This window comes from Peromyscus leucopus, chromosome 7 (assembly GCF_004664715.2).
Source record: "Peromyscus leucopus breed LL Stock chromosome 7, UCI_PerLeu_2.1, whole genome shotgun sequence".
NCBI lineage: Eukaryota > Metazoa > Chordata > Mammalia > Rodentia > Cricetidae > Peromyscus > Peromyscus leucopus.
Genome location: NC_051069.1, coordinates 17211102 through 17228243, shown reverse-complemented (window position 1 = coordinate 17228243; position 17142 = coordinate 17211102). Strand labels below are relative to the sequence as shown.

The window sequence follows — 17142 nt, the reverse complement described above, 5'->3', positions numbered from 1 at the left end:
CAGCAATCTCTGAATTGTTCACACAAATACTTGGAAGTCATATTATTAATACAAATATACACTGTGTAATTTTGTTCATATTTAAAAAGAAAATATGGCTATGTTAGAATATTTAATCTAAAAAATGAAGTAATATTAACTTTGGAGAAATCTACAGCATAAATTGTTTTTCATATTCAATCTATTTATTCTAAGTGACAAATTTTTAAGATTAAGGATAAAAAGAAAGGTCACATTGTCTTCTACCCCTAGTAAATTTAACTACTGTGTTTTGAAGGATCTAATGCTAACTACCTCATTTTTATAAGCATTCTTATTATTGTACTCATTATTCCTTAGTTATGTAAACAATACACTTAACCTATACATATTAATTGTCCAAGTACTGAAGGCATCTTTTTTTTTTTTTTTTTTTCCGAGACAGGGTTTCTCTGTGTAGCTTTTGCAACTTTCCTGGGACTCACTTGGTAGTCCAGGCTGGCCTCGAACTCACAGAGATCCACCTGGCTCTGCCTCCCGAGTGCTGGGATTAAAGGCGTGTGCCACCACCGCCCGGCTGAAGGCATCTTTTGTCACATAGAATTTTGTCCCTTTTGTCATGTCAGTTTGTCACATGTGTGAGGGAATCAGCTGCTACGATGGCTCCCAATGATCAAGGTCAACTGTAATTAGGTTCCTTGTATAACATCCTCCCAAAATGTGTCAAGATTGTGATAAAAAAAAATACAGCAAAAATTATGATATAAAGACAGCACTGCTTCCATTTTATTAACTCACATGCATTCTCTCTCTTATGCCTGATTACTTTGTAGAGGAACCACCAGTTCAGGATGAAGCCACCCAGACTGAAAAGAACACCTAGCAGGGAACTGGGGTTTCTAGATAATAGCCAAAGATGAATTAGGGACTAGGAACAGCATCAGTGAGTTTGGTAGGAGCTCTCCCTTAACCTAGGTGACGGAAAGCTGCTTCACAAAACCAGAGCAAGGATCACTAGGTAGTCTATTCTTAGTTTTCCATGAAAAACAGTAAGTGATCATATGTTGAACGACATCTATCCTATCCCAAGTTATGTTGTTATATACTCCATTTAAATATCATAGCAGGTCATAATACACTTATTATTTCACAGATTATACAGGAAACAGAGTCTTTGGGTACATGTCCATAGAGATCTATCTCCAGTTGTACTGAGGAAACACCACACAGTGGCTGCAGCTTACTTACATTCCCACCAACAGTGCATGCATGTTTCCTGTTCCCCACATTATCACTAGCATTAGTTGTCCTGACTATTTTTATTTAAAAAGTTTAATTTTGATAATTTAACACAGAAGAACCATATTTGTATCATGTCCACCACTCCCTCTTCCTTCTCCAACTTCTCCCATGTTCACCACATTCCCTCTCAAATTCATGACCTCTTATTCTTGACTGTCTTACACACACACACACACACACACACACACACACACACACACACACACCCCTACCTCACATATCCTTGATGAACAGGACTTCTGCTGTGAGAAAGCATCTTATATTTATGAGAGGGAAGCCGTCCACACTACATCTCAATAATATGGTCACTAAACAATACCAGCACAATAACACCACCAGTTGATACGACAACATGTATGGGAGACATCTTAGAAGGCTCCAGCCCAGGTGAAGAGCTACAGGCAATAAATGCCTGCTGAGAGAGGGAGAATCTATCTTCTCCAGGAAGGAAGCCCCTAAGAGGTTATCCAATCTCAAATGGTCAGTCTTTTGTTTCCTTAATCTTATTCACTCTGACTGGGATATAAAAAAAACTCAAAAGTAGTTTTAATTTCCAATTCTGTAACTGGATATTATTGTAAGTGGGTATTATCCAATTCTCTAATTGTCCAGGGATAGTGAACACTTTAAACACATTTCTTCACAAGAGAAAATGCATGTCTGCTCGCCAATAAACCAGGGTTGTGAGGCTCCCAGGCCCCAGGGGTGAACCTGTCACTATTATCTGCTAAATGGACAGAGTACCAACTGCCATTTAAATTGAGACTGCTCTACCCATAGATTAGGGCAGCATTCAGACTTCATCAGAGAACTTTATGCAGTGGTTAATGCAGAAACTCACAATGGCCAAAGTGCGGAAAATAAGTAGTAGTGGATTGTTCGGGTACATATGAAACACCTGTATCACACTCCATCCCCAAGACTTCAGGATCATCACGGAAGAGGAAGTAGAAAGACTCTAAGAGCCAGAGGTAGAGGAGGACCTGAGCAAAACACCATCTTCTGGACATGACAGCTCCACTGCACTCACCAATTCACAGAAACTGTGGTTGCCTGCACAGGCCTGCTGTAAGATCAAATCAACATTCCAGGGTGGAAAAAAGAGGGGTCATGAGTCCCCATCCCAACTGAGGACCTATGGAGAAGTGGTGGCTCCTAGGGAAGGAAGAATCAGGTTTCTTAAGAGGGGAGGGTGATGGTGGTGGTAAGGATGACAATGATGACAAGATAACAGGAAGCTGGGCAGTGTAAGGAGGTGGGGGTGGACCTGGGAATAGCTAGGGGGACAAATTTGGGATGAATATTATCAAAATACATTGTATGAAATTCTCAAAGAATTAATACAAATATTTTTAAAAGAGATTCACTTTCTAGATATCCATACTGCGCATTTAACCTCTGTCATTTTGGAGAGAGCCATCCTATCAGGTGTAAAGAGATACATCACTGAAGCTTAAGTTACATTTCCCTGATCAAGTTGAACATCTTTCTGAGATATTTTAAGCCATCTAAGTTTTTAAGATATTTAAGCCATCTTATTTTTTAAGAAGAGTTCAAAAAAAAAAAAATTAAAAAAAGCCGGGCGGTGGTGGCGCACACCTTTAATCCCAGCACTTGGGAGGCAGAGCCAGGTGGATCTCTGTGAGTTCGAGGCCAGCCTGGGCTACCAAGTGAGCTCCAGGAGAGGCCCAAAGCTACACAGAGAAACCCTGTCTCGGAAAACCAAAAAAAAAAAAAAAAAAAAAGAAGAGAAGAGTCAATTAGGCTCTTTGACTAGTGTGTACAGGTTCCTATTGCTCTAGTTTTGCTGGCTAGTATTTTACATATTAATACCACATCTGACCACTCTGACAAGTATCTCCTGCCATTTGTAAGCGGTCTTCATTTCACTGAGTTTTCCTCTTTGCTGCGAAGAGGAGTTTTAACAGGGATGACTCTAATTATCCAGTTTTGCTTTTATTGCCTATATTTTGATGTCATATAAAAAAATTATTGCCAAAGGTTCTCCCTATGCAATCTTCAAAATGTTCTGTAATTTCTGGTCTTCTTTGAAATATTTAATATATTTTGCATTGATTTTTGTATATGGTATGGGACAGAAGTGTTTATTTGATCCTTTTTTTGACTTTAAATATCAGTTTCCCCCAGCACTATTTACTGAAAACACTATACTTCCCCCATGTACATTTTTGGTGTTCTTACCAAAGGATCAGTAGACTGGGCTGGAGAAGTGGGTCAGTGGTTAAGAGCACTGGCTACTCTTCCAGAGGACCAGGGTTTGTTTCCCAGAACCCACAGGGTAGCTAACAACCATCTGAAACTCCATTCAGGGAGGATCTTATTTTCTTGTCTGGCCTCTGAGGGCACTAGGCATGCACATAGTGCAGAGACATTCATGCAAGCAAAACACCAATACACATACAATAAAAACACATAAATCTTTAAAAAAAAAAAAACTGTCCTTAGTGAATGAGCTGGCTTTCTGGAACCTAGGGCCTATGCTGAAACATTTTGCTCAGCCTTGGTGTAGGGATGAGGGGACTGGACCTGCCTCAACTGAATATACCAGGCTGAGCTGAATCCCCAGGGGAGACCTTGCCTTGGAGGAAGTGGGAATAGGGGAAGGATTGGAGGGGAGGAAGGCTGGGGGTGGGAGGAGGGAGGACAGGGAAATCCGTGGCTGATATGTAAAATTAAATTAATTATAAAATTGAAAAGAAAAAAGAAAAAGACAGTGAAGAACAAACCAAATTTACAAAGTCAAAAAAAAAAATTGAAAAAGTTCAGTAGCCATGGTGGCCCTGGCTTACCTCTAGCTCCACTAACATCTACGTATACTCTTTTACAAGTGTTATAGCATTTTTATTAATATGCCTGTGTAATAAGTTTGAAGTCAGGGAATCTGATATTCCTGGATTTTTTTTTTCTTGGTCAAGATTAGTTTTGTACTTGTGGTCTTTTATATTTCATTAGAATTTTTTTTTGTTTTCTTTCTTTCTTTTTTTTAAATTTGTATAAAAAAAGAAATCCCAAACCAGAGGAATTTTATTAGGTATTCCACTGAATATGAAGTTGCTTATAGTAGTATGGTAGTGCATCAGGTTATTTCTTCTGATCAATGAACATTAATGTATTTCCATTTACTTTTGTCTTCTTTATTTTCTTTCATAGATTTCTTTTACCATTTTCAGCATACATATTTAACTTTTTATGCTTAAGTTAATTTTATGGTTTATGTTGTGAATGTCGTTGCTTTCCCTTTTAGAGAGTTTACTTTAGCTGAGTATGATAACACAACTGTAACCAGCAATCACAAGGTAGAGGCAGAAGAATCATGAATCCTGGCTCTTTAAAGTGTTTGAGCAAATCTGCTGGTGAATTTCTCTACTAATCTTAAATTGGTCACATTATTCTTTTTCTCCCAGGTTTTCTTTCTGTTAGATTGAACAGGAAAAGTATACTCAGCAAACTACTTTATAGTTTCTACATGTGTCTTATCAGTATCCACACTTACCTCATCACAGACAGGAAACATCTGCTGTACTAGTTCAAGGACCACCATTTGAGTAGTGAGACCAATTCATTCAACATAACCAAACTCAAACTCTGATTACTACTAGTGCTCAGTGGCCATATGAAGGTCATACAAACCTTTCTAATCCCTGACATGTCTTGGTGAATAACCAGTATCTATGTAAATCTGTGATTAAGGTTGTTATAAGAGCTCAAAAATAATGTAGTATACTACTCAGTAAATATGGGAACCCACAGTGACTCCATCTTGTGGCTTGAGTTTTTGACTTAGGGTCAGAGAGTTCAAGCTTGTTTTTGCTCCTCAGGGCTGGATACCAGGATGTTTTGCCAAAGGCCATGATCACCAGCTGTCCTGAGAATTAAGGAGGTGTTTGCACTTGTCTGTTCCTTGAACCATGGTGTCCTTAAGATAAGGAGGTCTTTTTGCCTCCTTGCTTTCTGTATATAAAGGCCATGAGAAATAAATTCAGGGCTACAGTATTCACTGAGAGTCCTCCCAATTCTATTCTGTGTCTTGTCTCTTCTTAATCCATGCTCCCCTGTTCAGGTGCTGTTGGACAGGTCGGCAAACACTTAAAGTATCTGGTAAAACAGTAACTATCCTATTTATATATTAAACAAATTATGTTCTCTGATCTCAATCCCATTAACATACTAGTATGTTTTCCATGAATAAGAAAAAACTCAGGCTCATTTAATCATAAAATATAGGATCTCTTTGAAACCTGGGTTGATGGCCTTACTTAATGAAAGCACAGTGACTCAAAGGTCCTTAACAAACATCTGTCCTTTCTACAGTACTGGCCTTGAAGTGGGAAAGGGAAGAGCATCAAGGCACAGAGAGGGGCTCAGAAGCACATGCTCAGCTACATGTGCAGCACCCGGATACATCTATGCCTTAGACGCATGAAGACATGTTCAATCAACTTACACTCAGCTCCAAATCTAGGTGATTAAAAATCCAGGAAGGACTGAACCGTAATTCACATTTGGCCACATCAAGCATGGTATTTTGTTCTTTGACTAATTATTACAGTCCTGAGATAATAATTTGCATATTCCCTAGGCCAAATATACATGACTTCAGTTTACAGTCCTAGAAAATAAGTCATTTTAGAGTCAAAAACACCTAAAGCCTAGAGATGTTAAGCTACTTATATCTCAAAAAAAGGCTTCTAGCAAACTCTAAAATGCTAACCAGAAAAAGTTTCCCCTTTAACACTGTATTTACTACATCTAGAAATACTATTCCAGCAATGGCGACCAGACAAATTTCTGAAGTTATGTGAATGGAAGGTATCAGACTCAAAAGGTACAGCAGAACAGCAACAAGGCTCACTGGAGAGGCATACTTGTCAAGCATGATGTCCTGAGTTCAATTGTCAGGGCCCACATGGTCCAAGGAGAAAACCAACTCTTGTAAGTTCTCCTGTAACTTTTCAGATGGCACCATGGCACATGCATGAATGTGCATGTGAGTGTGTATGCGTACATACACACACACAAACAAACGTGCATGTGAGTGTGTATGTGTGAATACACACACACACAAACAAACACAAAAAACTAAGTTGCAGTAACTGTGAAATTATTTGAAATTCGGAAATTTCAAAAAGTCCTTAAATGAAATAGCATAACTACTGCACCAGAGAAAGTAGCTCCATGAAAGTCACTATTGGGACTAAGAACCTATATATCTGAGATGAACCATAATTGTCTAACTTAGCAAAGGGCTGGAAATTGGAACTGGATCACTTAAGACACTCACTTTTTGTTCTAGGGGGAGGGAGCTACTAACAATTGAACCAAAACACCCTAAATGCTACTCAAGCCCTCTACCCTGAGCAACACCCAGTCTCCTGTGATGTGCTTGCTCACTGTGACTGATACTAGGGTTTCAGCTTCTTTCCAAAAGTTGTCCCATCCTGTTACTATGTATCAATTCTATCCATGTGCATTTTAACACGTCTGCCCCATGGAAGAAAGGCTGAGAAATCCGCCAATGTAAAACCATCCCCTAAAACCAGGTGCTGGCGGCTAGAGAAATAAGAGCTGCACAACAAAGGTTTTACCAAGCAGACCTGTCCCATGTCTCTTCATGTGTTATTATAAAAAAGGGAATTTCATAGGCTAAAATAATATTCAAAATTATAAAACCATCTGTGAATAATACTGAAACAAATACTTGTAAGAGATTCAACAGATTTCAGTTGATAATGAGGTTTGAAAGGGTAATAAAACTGTTTTATGGATAAAAGAGGACTTAGCTATTTTGCTTCCCAAGGAAGTATATTTTCCACTGAAAAGAAACATTATTGCATAGTTGTTTCTATTTTCTTGAATTCAACCAAGTCTCCTATGTCCTTAACACAAACCAAGTTCCAAGAGTTGTACAATTCAAACATGTCTCCACAGCTTTTCCTGGGCTAGCTTGGACAGTCCATGCCTCATAATAAATCTGTTTTATTGTCCTACTGCACCTACATTAGCATTTTTCAAATGTGCTTCCTGATATGGTCACCACTACAAGTAGTATCCCATTCCCCTGCTGGTGAATATCGTCAATTCCTTCAGAAAAGCAGGTGGCTCCTTGGTTAGAGCAGAAAGTAACACATATCTCAGGTCAAAGATGAGGATTTGTACAGTGTTAAGCTAAAAGTTCCTAGCATTCCTATGCTCTGTTTTTGCCTGTTAATGTATTCATGAACCCAATGTCATCATGTAAATTTTTCAAGTGTCTTAAGAGGTCTACTTATTTAAATTCCAAAAAAGGGCTTAGAGTCATGAGATTTAAATAACAACACTGTCCTTCATAACTGGGATAGATGAGCCAGTGGGACAAAAAGTATACTTAGCTTTACAGTAGGGATCTGACTCCAGGTAAAAAAGAAAACTATCTGTAAGACTACCCAGCCATGCTAGGAGTGGACAGTCAAGACAGGATGCTAGTACAGAGTGATCCTCAACCAGAGTAGCCTCAGCTACTATATTCTAGAGCTCTAAAAAAATCTATTTGCTTCCTTTTATGGCTTTTATCTTGCTTTTGAACTTTTTTTTAAGATTTATTTTTATGTATACGGTGCTCTATTTGCACGTACACCTGTATGCCAGAAGAAGGCATCAGATCCCAGTCTAGATGGTTGTGAGCCACCATGTGGTTGCTGGGAATTGAACACAGGACCCCTGGAAGAGCTGCCAATGCTCTTAAACCCCTGAGGCAGCTCTCCACCTGCTTTTGAACTTTTTTCTCCTTGTGTTTTTTGTTAAATTAGTGTGTTCTCTCATAGCTCAGTTAACATCCACAGAGATACTATTTTAAATACTTTGTCAAAAACTTGTAGATTTCCAAGCATTTGAGTTAGTTGTTGGGGTTTTATTATGTTCCTCTGATGCAGTTAGTTTTTATTCATTTTACAGTTCCTTTTGTCTCTGCCTTGCTATCTGTTCATTTTTAAAAAAAATAGTCAATTCATCCAAGTGTAACAGTCTTGTTGCAATAGCAGAAGACCATTACCCAGGGAAGCAGGTTACAGAAGTACCAATGGGGATTAAAAATATATATATTTATTTTTAGTCTCAGAACAACAACAACAAAATCTGCTTGAAAACAATCCACCAACTTATTTATTAACTTATTTAAAAAATGTAAAAGCTCACCCTTTCTAACAACTTTTGAAGCTTTAGTGTCTTCTCTTCACGTAGCTTTTCCCTTAACTGCTGAGCTTTCATGTGCTTCTCTTCATACTTCTTCTTAGATTCTGCGATAGTCCTATTATTATAGACAAATGAACAAGATACGTACATGTTCACATGACAAGGCTAAATCAGAGATCTTTGAACTTCAAAACTCTCAATGTATACAAGATGCATTTCAGCCTAGTGCTTGTCATCTGGATAAATATGGAATGTCCTGATACACAATGCTGAAAAATAGTCATGGAACAACTCCAGGTAATAATCAAAATTTCCTTCTATTAGGCATTTCAAGAGAATTTTCAAAGGCCAGACCTTTTACGAGATGGCGAAGAAAGTTTTTCATGCATGTGAATTCCATGTCCTGGAAGTCTAGCTGGCTCCTCTTCTACAATATCCCCCCAGGATGTATTCTGACGCCAAGATTCACGAGCTAACAGGGGAAAAAAAGTTTAAAAAAAAATTTCATATATATATACATATATATATATATGAAAAAAAGTTACTGTTTAGCCATGTACTTCTTTTTTTTTTTTTTTTTTTTTGGTTTTTCGAAACAGGGTTTCTCTGCATAGCTTTGCCCCTTTCCTGGAGCTCACTTGGTAGTCCAGGCTGGCCTCGAACTCACAGAGATCCGCCTGGCTCTGCCTCCCGAGTGCTGGGATTAAAGGCGTGCGCCACCACCGCCCGGCTTGCCATGTACTTTTTTAAAGCTAACTTTGAGATTTCTTTTTTTTTTAAATACACGTGTGTATCTGCACATGTATGTGGGGACTGGAGAACAATTATGGGCACCATCCTCAGGAACCTTGTCCACTTCCTTTGATACAGAATCTCTCACTGGCCTAGAGTTCACCAATTAGATGATGCTGCCTGGCCAGAAAGTCCAGAGATACGCTTGCTCCACTTCCCCTCACTGGGTTCATGAGCACAAATGATCATACTTGGTATTTTTACTTGGGATTTGGGGACTGACCTCCACTGTTCAAGCTTGTAAGGCAATCACTTTACTTATTGAGCTATCTCCATATGAAAATGACTTGGAAAAGTATTTCTACCTCAATTTATTTTACCTAAAAACTGCATATAAGATATCTAGTATATCCCATTATGCCTATGAACCAAATACTCAAAGACATATACACACAATACCTTCATAATCTGCAAGAACATCATTCCAATCCATAGACATACCACAGAAAGATAGACTCCCACTGCCCATGCTAGCCTAGAATGTAATAAAAAATTAAAAAATTATTTTTGCACTGAATATTATAAACTTAAAAATGAGCTACATATCTCCTTCTAACTTCTAATAAACTTCACTGAACCAACCAAACAAACAAACAAAAACAAAATGGCATCCCTTATATAGTCATAATTACCAAGTTAAAATACTCAGACTATGTATTTTAATAGTTTACTGGCCATCCACAAGAACAAATTAATTATATTTCACAACAAATAAACACAAAGCATACATTAAAATTCAAAAGTATTTGACAGTAATTATTAGGAATAAATGAAATAGAAAACTTATGGTTTTGTTCAAGAAATCTCCTCCACTAACATACATAACCTGAATACTTAGCCACAAAACAATACATCATGTGTTATTCACCAGTAAGATAAAACAAGAACAATACATTCTCCAGTCCCTAGAAATTACAGTCTGAGAAAAATTGGGTTTTTACTTTCTGACAGATACAATTTCTTGATTTGTAAAATGAGAATGAGAACTTCCTATTTATCAACTGTATCACATATGGGAATATTTTGTAATAATGTTAAAAGAAAATTTTGCTACTGCTTATTATTTAAGCCACCACCACAATAAATTTTACTATTATTCAAGATTTTGAAACACTAAGAAGCTCACAGAAAAATCACTGTCATTGTCAGTCTCGATGTTAATATCGTTGTTTTCTTCAGCTTCGATTTCCCTAGTTAACTGCTCTTCTTCAGCAATAGCACTGGCAATGGCTTCTTCATTGGCCTTCTCTAGGCGATCTGCTAGCTCTTCCTTTTTAGCGAGAACTTCTGCCATGGACTATTAGGTTTTTAAAGACAAAAAACAGGGCAGAATCATGAAACATTAATGAATTTTTCTAGGATAATCATAAACTAAACATAGATATGAAAGTATCTATATAATAAAAAATGTTGACCTAGAATCAGAAAACCTGGATCCAACCCAAGCTCAAGCATGCATTAGCAGTATGACTTACAAGGTGCATGGAGCCAAGGGCTTATTTACTACTCCATGAAATGTAAGAACAATCCATGTCTGACCTTCTTTACCAGATTGCTCTGTATGAGAAACTGTGAAGTTATGTAAATAACAGATATTATCTATGGGAAAGTGAGAATTTCATCTCAATGGCCAAATTCAAAACAGCTGCAGATCAAATATTTTCCTTAAAAATGAAACAAGGATAGTATGCTATGATAGGAACATGAAAAAAATGCAGGCTATAGAGACGATTATATTTTGAACATGTTTATATAACCTAAAAATAATAATTAAACAATATGACTGAGAATTATCCATTAGTAAGTACTATGACTATCTCAGAATTTATACTATAAACACAAAGGCAAACACTAAAATAACAAAATGAAGATTTATGCTTAATAAACCAACAAAGTGGCCAGGTGATGGTGACTTTAATCCCAACACTTGGGAGGCAGAGCCAGGCAGATCTCTGTGAGTTCGAGGCCAGCCTGGTCTACAGAGTGAGATCCAGGACAGGCACCAAAACTACACAGAGAAACCCTGTCTCAAAAAAATTGATTAATTAATTAGTTAAAAAATAAAAAAACCAACAAAGTATATAAAACGATTTTAAAAAGCAAAAGATGGAACAATATATACATGAGTCAAAGGGAAAACAAATACTAAGCTGATAATTGTAAACAAACATATAGTCTAAATATCACCAATTAACCAGTCGAAACTGTCAAATGGGATCAAAAGCAACACTCAGCTATGTTTCTCATAAGAAACTTAAAGATACAGATTTAAAGTAAATCATAATAATAAAGACAAAGAAAACCTGAGATAGGAGGCAAGTGGGGAATGACTAGGAAGAGCTGTAAGGAGTAAAGGTAAGGGGGAAATGATGTAATTATATTTTAATTTTAAAAAAAACCTGAGATAGTCACATCAAAGCCAGATTTCAGAGTAAAACTTATCACTAGGAACAAAGAGGGTCATTTCGTGAAGGAACAATTTACCATGAATGAAAGTCTCTTAAAATCTAATGAACTTAAGAGAGTTTCAAACTACACAAGGCAAAGCCTAAGCTACAAAACAAAAGAGATCTAAGAACAGCAGCAACAACAACAAAAAACAATTGTGTAACTTCTTTAGGAAAAAAAAAAACTAGCAGTTCTCCAAATGGTTAAGCATGCAAGTTTATATGGCCCACCAGACTTGCAACTCCTTTATATGTATAGAGGAGACATAAAAACATACAGACATAAAAACTGTATACTCATAATAGCTAATAGCCAAACAATAAAAATGGCCTAAATGTACAACTGAAGAATAGAAAAGTACAGTATTGCATATCCATACAACAGAATATTATTTGGTTGTAAGAATTAATGAAACTTAAAAATAGGCTAAAACATGGATATGTCTTTAAAGCATTAGGTACATATTCTACTCCTGCCATATCCAAAACAGGCAAAGGAACAGACACAGAAGGCAAGTTAGCAGGCCAGGGATGGTACCCAGTTTCTCTTAAGGGGAATGACATGTTGTTACATATTATGGTAAAGGAAAAACAAGTGTGCAAATATATTTTAAGAAGATTTCATTCTAAACTTTAAATGGATAAATTATGTTATATAAATTACAACTCAATCAATTTTATTTTAAAAAATCATTTACATTGAGAGAAGTAAACATCTGTCTCTAAAATGTCAGAGCATGAAGACAGAAAATAAGACTATAGAAGACATGAAGATATTATCAACAAAACTGAACTAGCTATTTTCCCAAGTGAAATGAAAACACATGTTCACACAAAGATGCATGAATAGGACTAAGGATATGGCTCCTAGAATGCACAAGGCCCTGTTTCAATCCTTACTACTGCCAAAAAAGAAAAGTAGACAATATTCGTCGTTTCTTAACCAAAACAAAAACTAGGAGCAACTAGATGTCTATAAACAAAAGAATGAACAAACTTGTACTGTGTGTACAAAACAAGCTACTACTGAAGCTAAAAAAGCAATGGGCTATTATGAACACCTCATGGAAGAACCTAGAAACAACTATGCTGCTGAAAGATGCCAAAGAATATATGACTTAATTTATATCAAATTCTGAAAATTCAAACTTCAACATAGTAAAAACCAGGAGAAGAGGATACAGGGGAAGAGGAAGAAGGGAAAAGCAGGATTCGAGGGAAGGTTGTGGAGGAGAATGTGGGAACTCTGAGTGCACTCCCTGTGTTCAGGCTCTCGGTTATAGTGGTGGTTTCAAAGGTATAAGCACAGGAAAAGTTCATCCGTTTGCATACACTAAGTATGCAAAGACTACTAAAAGTCAATTATAACTCAATAAAATTATGTCAATCTGCAAATACTTAAACCCCAGGTTTTAAGTAATGTGGAACAGAATCTACACATCTGTATTTTGGGGCTTCCCTTCCTCATTCAGTAACAGGCTCCCTTCAAAATACACAAAGAACAACAACAACAAAACAAAAAACTCACAAAGGCTGTCCCCAAAGAACAGAATGAGTTTGGAAGTTTAAAGACTATTACTGTACATCATACATTCCTTCTAGAAGCCTGAGAGTCCTAAAGAAAGTGGCTGTTATTAATTTGCCACACAACATAAAAACAATACCTAAATTCGAAACATCAAAGTGTTTATGTGTGTGTTTGCAAAAGGTATGTTAGTACGTAGATCTACTGTTTCCTCATTGTCTCAATTTTATATTTATTGAAATATATTTCTATTTGAAACATGAAAATCTGAGATTCAAATCTTGTACCAGAGCTTATGAATGACACACTGATTCAGCATCCATACTTTATATTCAGGTGGTGAGATACAAATAATTTATTATTATTTTAAACAACTTTTCAAGAAAATTTAAAAATTCAATTCTAAAATGTTAGAATCAATAGAAACTAGATTTATAACAGTATATTATTATAATATTAGTAAAGGTTAGCTTTTTCAAATGTTTTGATTAGCATATATTCATTAGACACAATAGTGGGCTTTTATTATGACATTTTAATGCACATCTATAATGTATCTTCTCAAGAATATTTTTACTCTTTGAGAATTCCAGAAAGTATATGAAACTCCCATTGCCACCTTCCCATCCCTTCCCACTCAAGTAAGGATTTCTTCTTCTTTTTTCTCTTACCATCAAACTGAGCTTGTGTTGCCCAGCTAGTCTTGGAAATAGGGCCTCCCTATCAAGTGGTCGACCTCATTAAAGAAATGTGATCACACCATTAAATAAAACTGACTCTCCCTCTCCTAGAAGCTTCCAAATGCCATAGTTCCTGAGCTAGTGGTGGAATTTTATGTCTTCCTCCTGACCACCCTATGCTGGAGTTTTGGACAATCTTGTGCATGCTGTCACAATTGCTATGGGTTCACACGTGCAGCTGCCTTGTTGTGTATGGAGAACAGTGTTTTCTTGATGTTACTGACCACCTCTGGCTCTCACAATTTTCCCAAGGCTCAGGGATCGCTGTAGAAAAGTTTGGCTTTTTTTTTTTTTAATTAAGGCTCAAACTCGAGGCCCACACATGCCAAGCAAGCACCCTAATTACTCAGAAAGATTCCCAGTCAATTTTTAGGAATGGCTCTATTAAGCAAGTGAGCAGCAAGTAATTTGAATTTTTGCTTTATTTTAACTAGTCTTATGACAATATCATACTGAGAAACAAAATAAAAATCAGTTTTCTCATCATTTCAAGAAATCTTTGTTTCTCCCCACTTAAGAAACTTCATGTGACACTACTAAAGCAACCCATGAGAGCCCCCCACAATCAAATCACAAGATAAACAACTTAATATGCTTTCTAGCTGCAGAGACTTAAAAATATAAATATGACAAATTGTACACCTTACGTTAAAGTAATTACTTGCTTGGTCTTGATTGTGTTAAATGTTTGAAAGTCCATTACTGGAAGACACAAGGGAAGAAAAGCCTACCCACCCCTGCTAAGGAACTGAGCAGTGTGTCTGTTATTGCTGTCATGTTCGTTCGTTTCTTTTCTTCTCTCAAACATCTCATATCAATTTCCTACTATAGTTTCTGTGATTATCTCTTTAAGATGTAGAATTTTACCTAATGTCACTTGCAGATATCCTAAATTATTAAATTTTCAAAGAAATTATTATATATAATTGCCTTTGAAAAAATACAATGAGGGACCCAGGAAACGGCTCATTTGGTAAAGTACCTGCCACTCAAGCGTGAGGACCTGAGGTCTGGTGTCCAGCACACACAACACAGGCACAGCCGTTCCTATCAGTCACCTGGGAGTAGAAGTGTGGGGCAAGGGAGTGACAGAAACAGGCAAATCCCCGGAGTTCATTGCCTAGCCGTCCTAGCCACCCTAGGAGTTCCAGGTTTAGGAAGCTTCCCTGTCTCAGTCAGGAAGGGAGCAATAGAGGAAGACGTACTGACACTATCAGTGCCCACACAAACGTGCACGCACAACCATACCATGTACATATATATCATATACACACTTACACAAAAGGAAAGGTTAAAATATGTGTATATAAATTACAAAATAAAATTTGAATCATAATGTATCTCATTTATATATGTGCCCATTTCTTTAAAAAGATACTTAAGGAAAGCTAGTTAAGTATTACTTTGGATCAGCCCCAGGGTTGAGGTGTAGTAATACTAAAATGAGAATTAGGAATAGATAAGCAGAAATTAAGTAATCATACAAAAACATAAAACTACACATAATCAATGCATTTTCAAAGATTTGGAACTAACGATAAATTTCATCTTAAAGACCAACTCCAACTGGTTTTGAAAGTCCACTTCTGCAATACCAGCACTTGGGAGGTGTAAACACAGTCAGGAGTTCAGTGTCATCCTCAGTTACATAACTGACAGTACACAAAACCTTGGCTGAAAAAACAAAACCAAAGCAAAGCAAAAGAGCAGCAGGCGTCCTTTCCATATATAGGAATGCCAGATGTTAAAGAAAAAGCCTTTGCAAGTACAGAGTTAGTTTTCTTTTCCTTTCTGGTTATCTGTCTAGCGTGTGTGTGTGTGTGTGTGTGTGTGTGTGTGTGTGTGTGTGTGTGTGTGTGTGTGGTTTTTCAAGTCAGAGTTTCTCTGTGTAGCCCTGGCTGTCCTGGAACTAGCTCTGTAGACCAGGCTGGGCTGAAGGGCTGAAACTCACAGAGATCAGACTGCCTCTGCCTCTTCCTCCAGATTGCTGAGATTAAAGGCATGTGCCACCACTGGCCAGCTAGGTTTGGTTTCTTCATCCTGGACTAAAATGTATTTGATCAAATCACATACAAACTGATTCTGAACAAGTTTTAACTGTTGTATTACCATTTTCATCCTCTACAAATCAGCTAGAATCTTAACTATATGAAAATATTACTGTAAGAAAAATGTTGAAATGAATTGACATATAAAACCTGTTTTCTAAAATATAAAGTTATAATATAGATTGATATTATTAAAATTTATTCCTTTTTAATATAGTTGTACAGAATTCCGATAAGTTGTTCTTACCAAGTCAGCAGCACTCACATTTGAAATATCTGAAGGGTCTGTCTCATTCACTATTCCTGCTTTCTCGGCCAGAACTCTGTCTTTCTCTGTTGGCAAAGCTGTGGTGGCTTGCTGAGTAACAGCAAGGCATACTGCATCACTGTGAACGGTGGGTATTTCAGAAGTATGCACTGAATTGTCTTGACTACCACCAGAATTCTTGACATCATCCAATATACTCACTGTGAACTAAAAACACATACTTTTAGAATAAACCAGGGACGACTTTCAAATGTACCAAATATTAGATTTTGTAAAAGCTAGTTCTGCTTAACCTACCAACTATGAAGTAGCACTTACCTAATAGAAAAGTCCCCTCCCCACCCCACCCCCCGAAGCTTAGCACAGCAGAAGGAAGGAAACCATTCAGTTGCAGAAACTTTATCTATATGCCCACTATGTGTTTAGCACCATCTTTGGTACTCTGAGAAATGATGCTATATAAATTGCAAAATTTCCTTTTAGTAGACTGGCTTTCATTTAACATTTGTTTATTATGTATGTCTGCATATGTACACATATACGCATTTGTCACTAAGCTGTATGATCAGGGAACAACTTGCATGAATGGATTCTCTACTTCCACTATGTGGGTTTTGGGTATTAAACTCTGGTCACTGGGCTTGGCAGCAAGTACCTTTACTTGCTAAGTCATCTCACCAGCCCTAATAGGCTAGTTTTGAATGAGCATTTCATATCTCCACAAGGAAATCTAGTCACACTCATAATGCTAACTGCTGTACTCATTTAATCAAAGGTATTATGCAGTTGTTTGTGAACTGTCTAATATCAAGTGGAAAGAACCAGCATCCTGAAAATGTCCTGATATCATTTT

The 17142-nt window shown here is 37.0% G+C and overlaps 1 protein-coding gene across 2 annotated transcripts in view; it reads right to left on the bottom strand.

The window, feature by feature from the left end:
- Nucleotides 1-17142, bottom strand: part of Scaper (S-phase cyclin A associated protein in the ER) — a 359173-nt gene that overhangs the window by 277894 nt on the left and 64137 nt on the right. Inside the window, exons 10-14 of one of the 2 annotated variants that reach the window (XM_028865018.2) lie at nt 16269-16496; nt 10388-10558; nt 9661-9736; nt 8824-8941; nt 8473-8584 (exon numbers count right to left, since the gene is read on the bottom strand). In XM_028865018.2, coding sequence (XP_028720851.1) covers nt 8473-8584; nt 8824-8941; nt 9661-9736; nt 10388-10558; nt 16269-16496 — 705 coding nt within the window. The remainder of the gene's footprint in view (nt 1-8472; nt 8585-8823; nt 8942-9660; nt 9737-10387; nt 10559-16268; nt 16497-17142) is intronic. The other variant, XM_028865019.2, reaches the window with a different exon arrangement.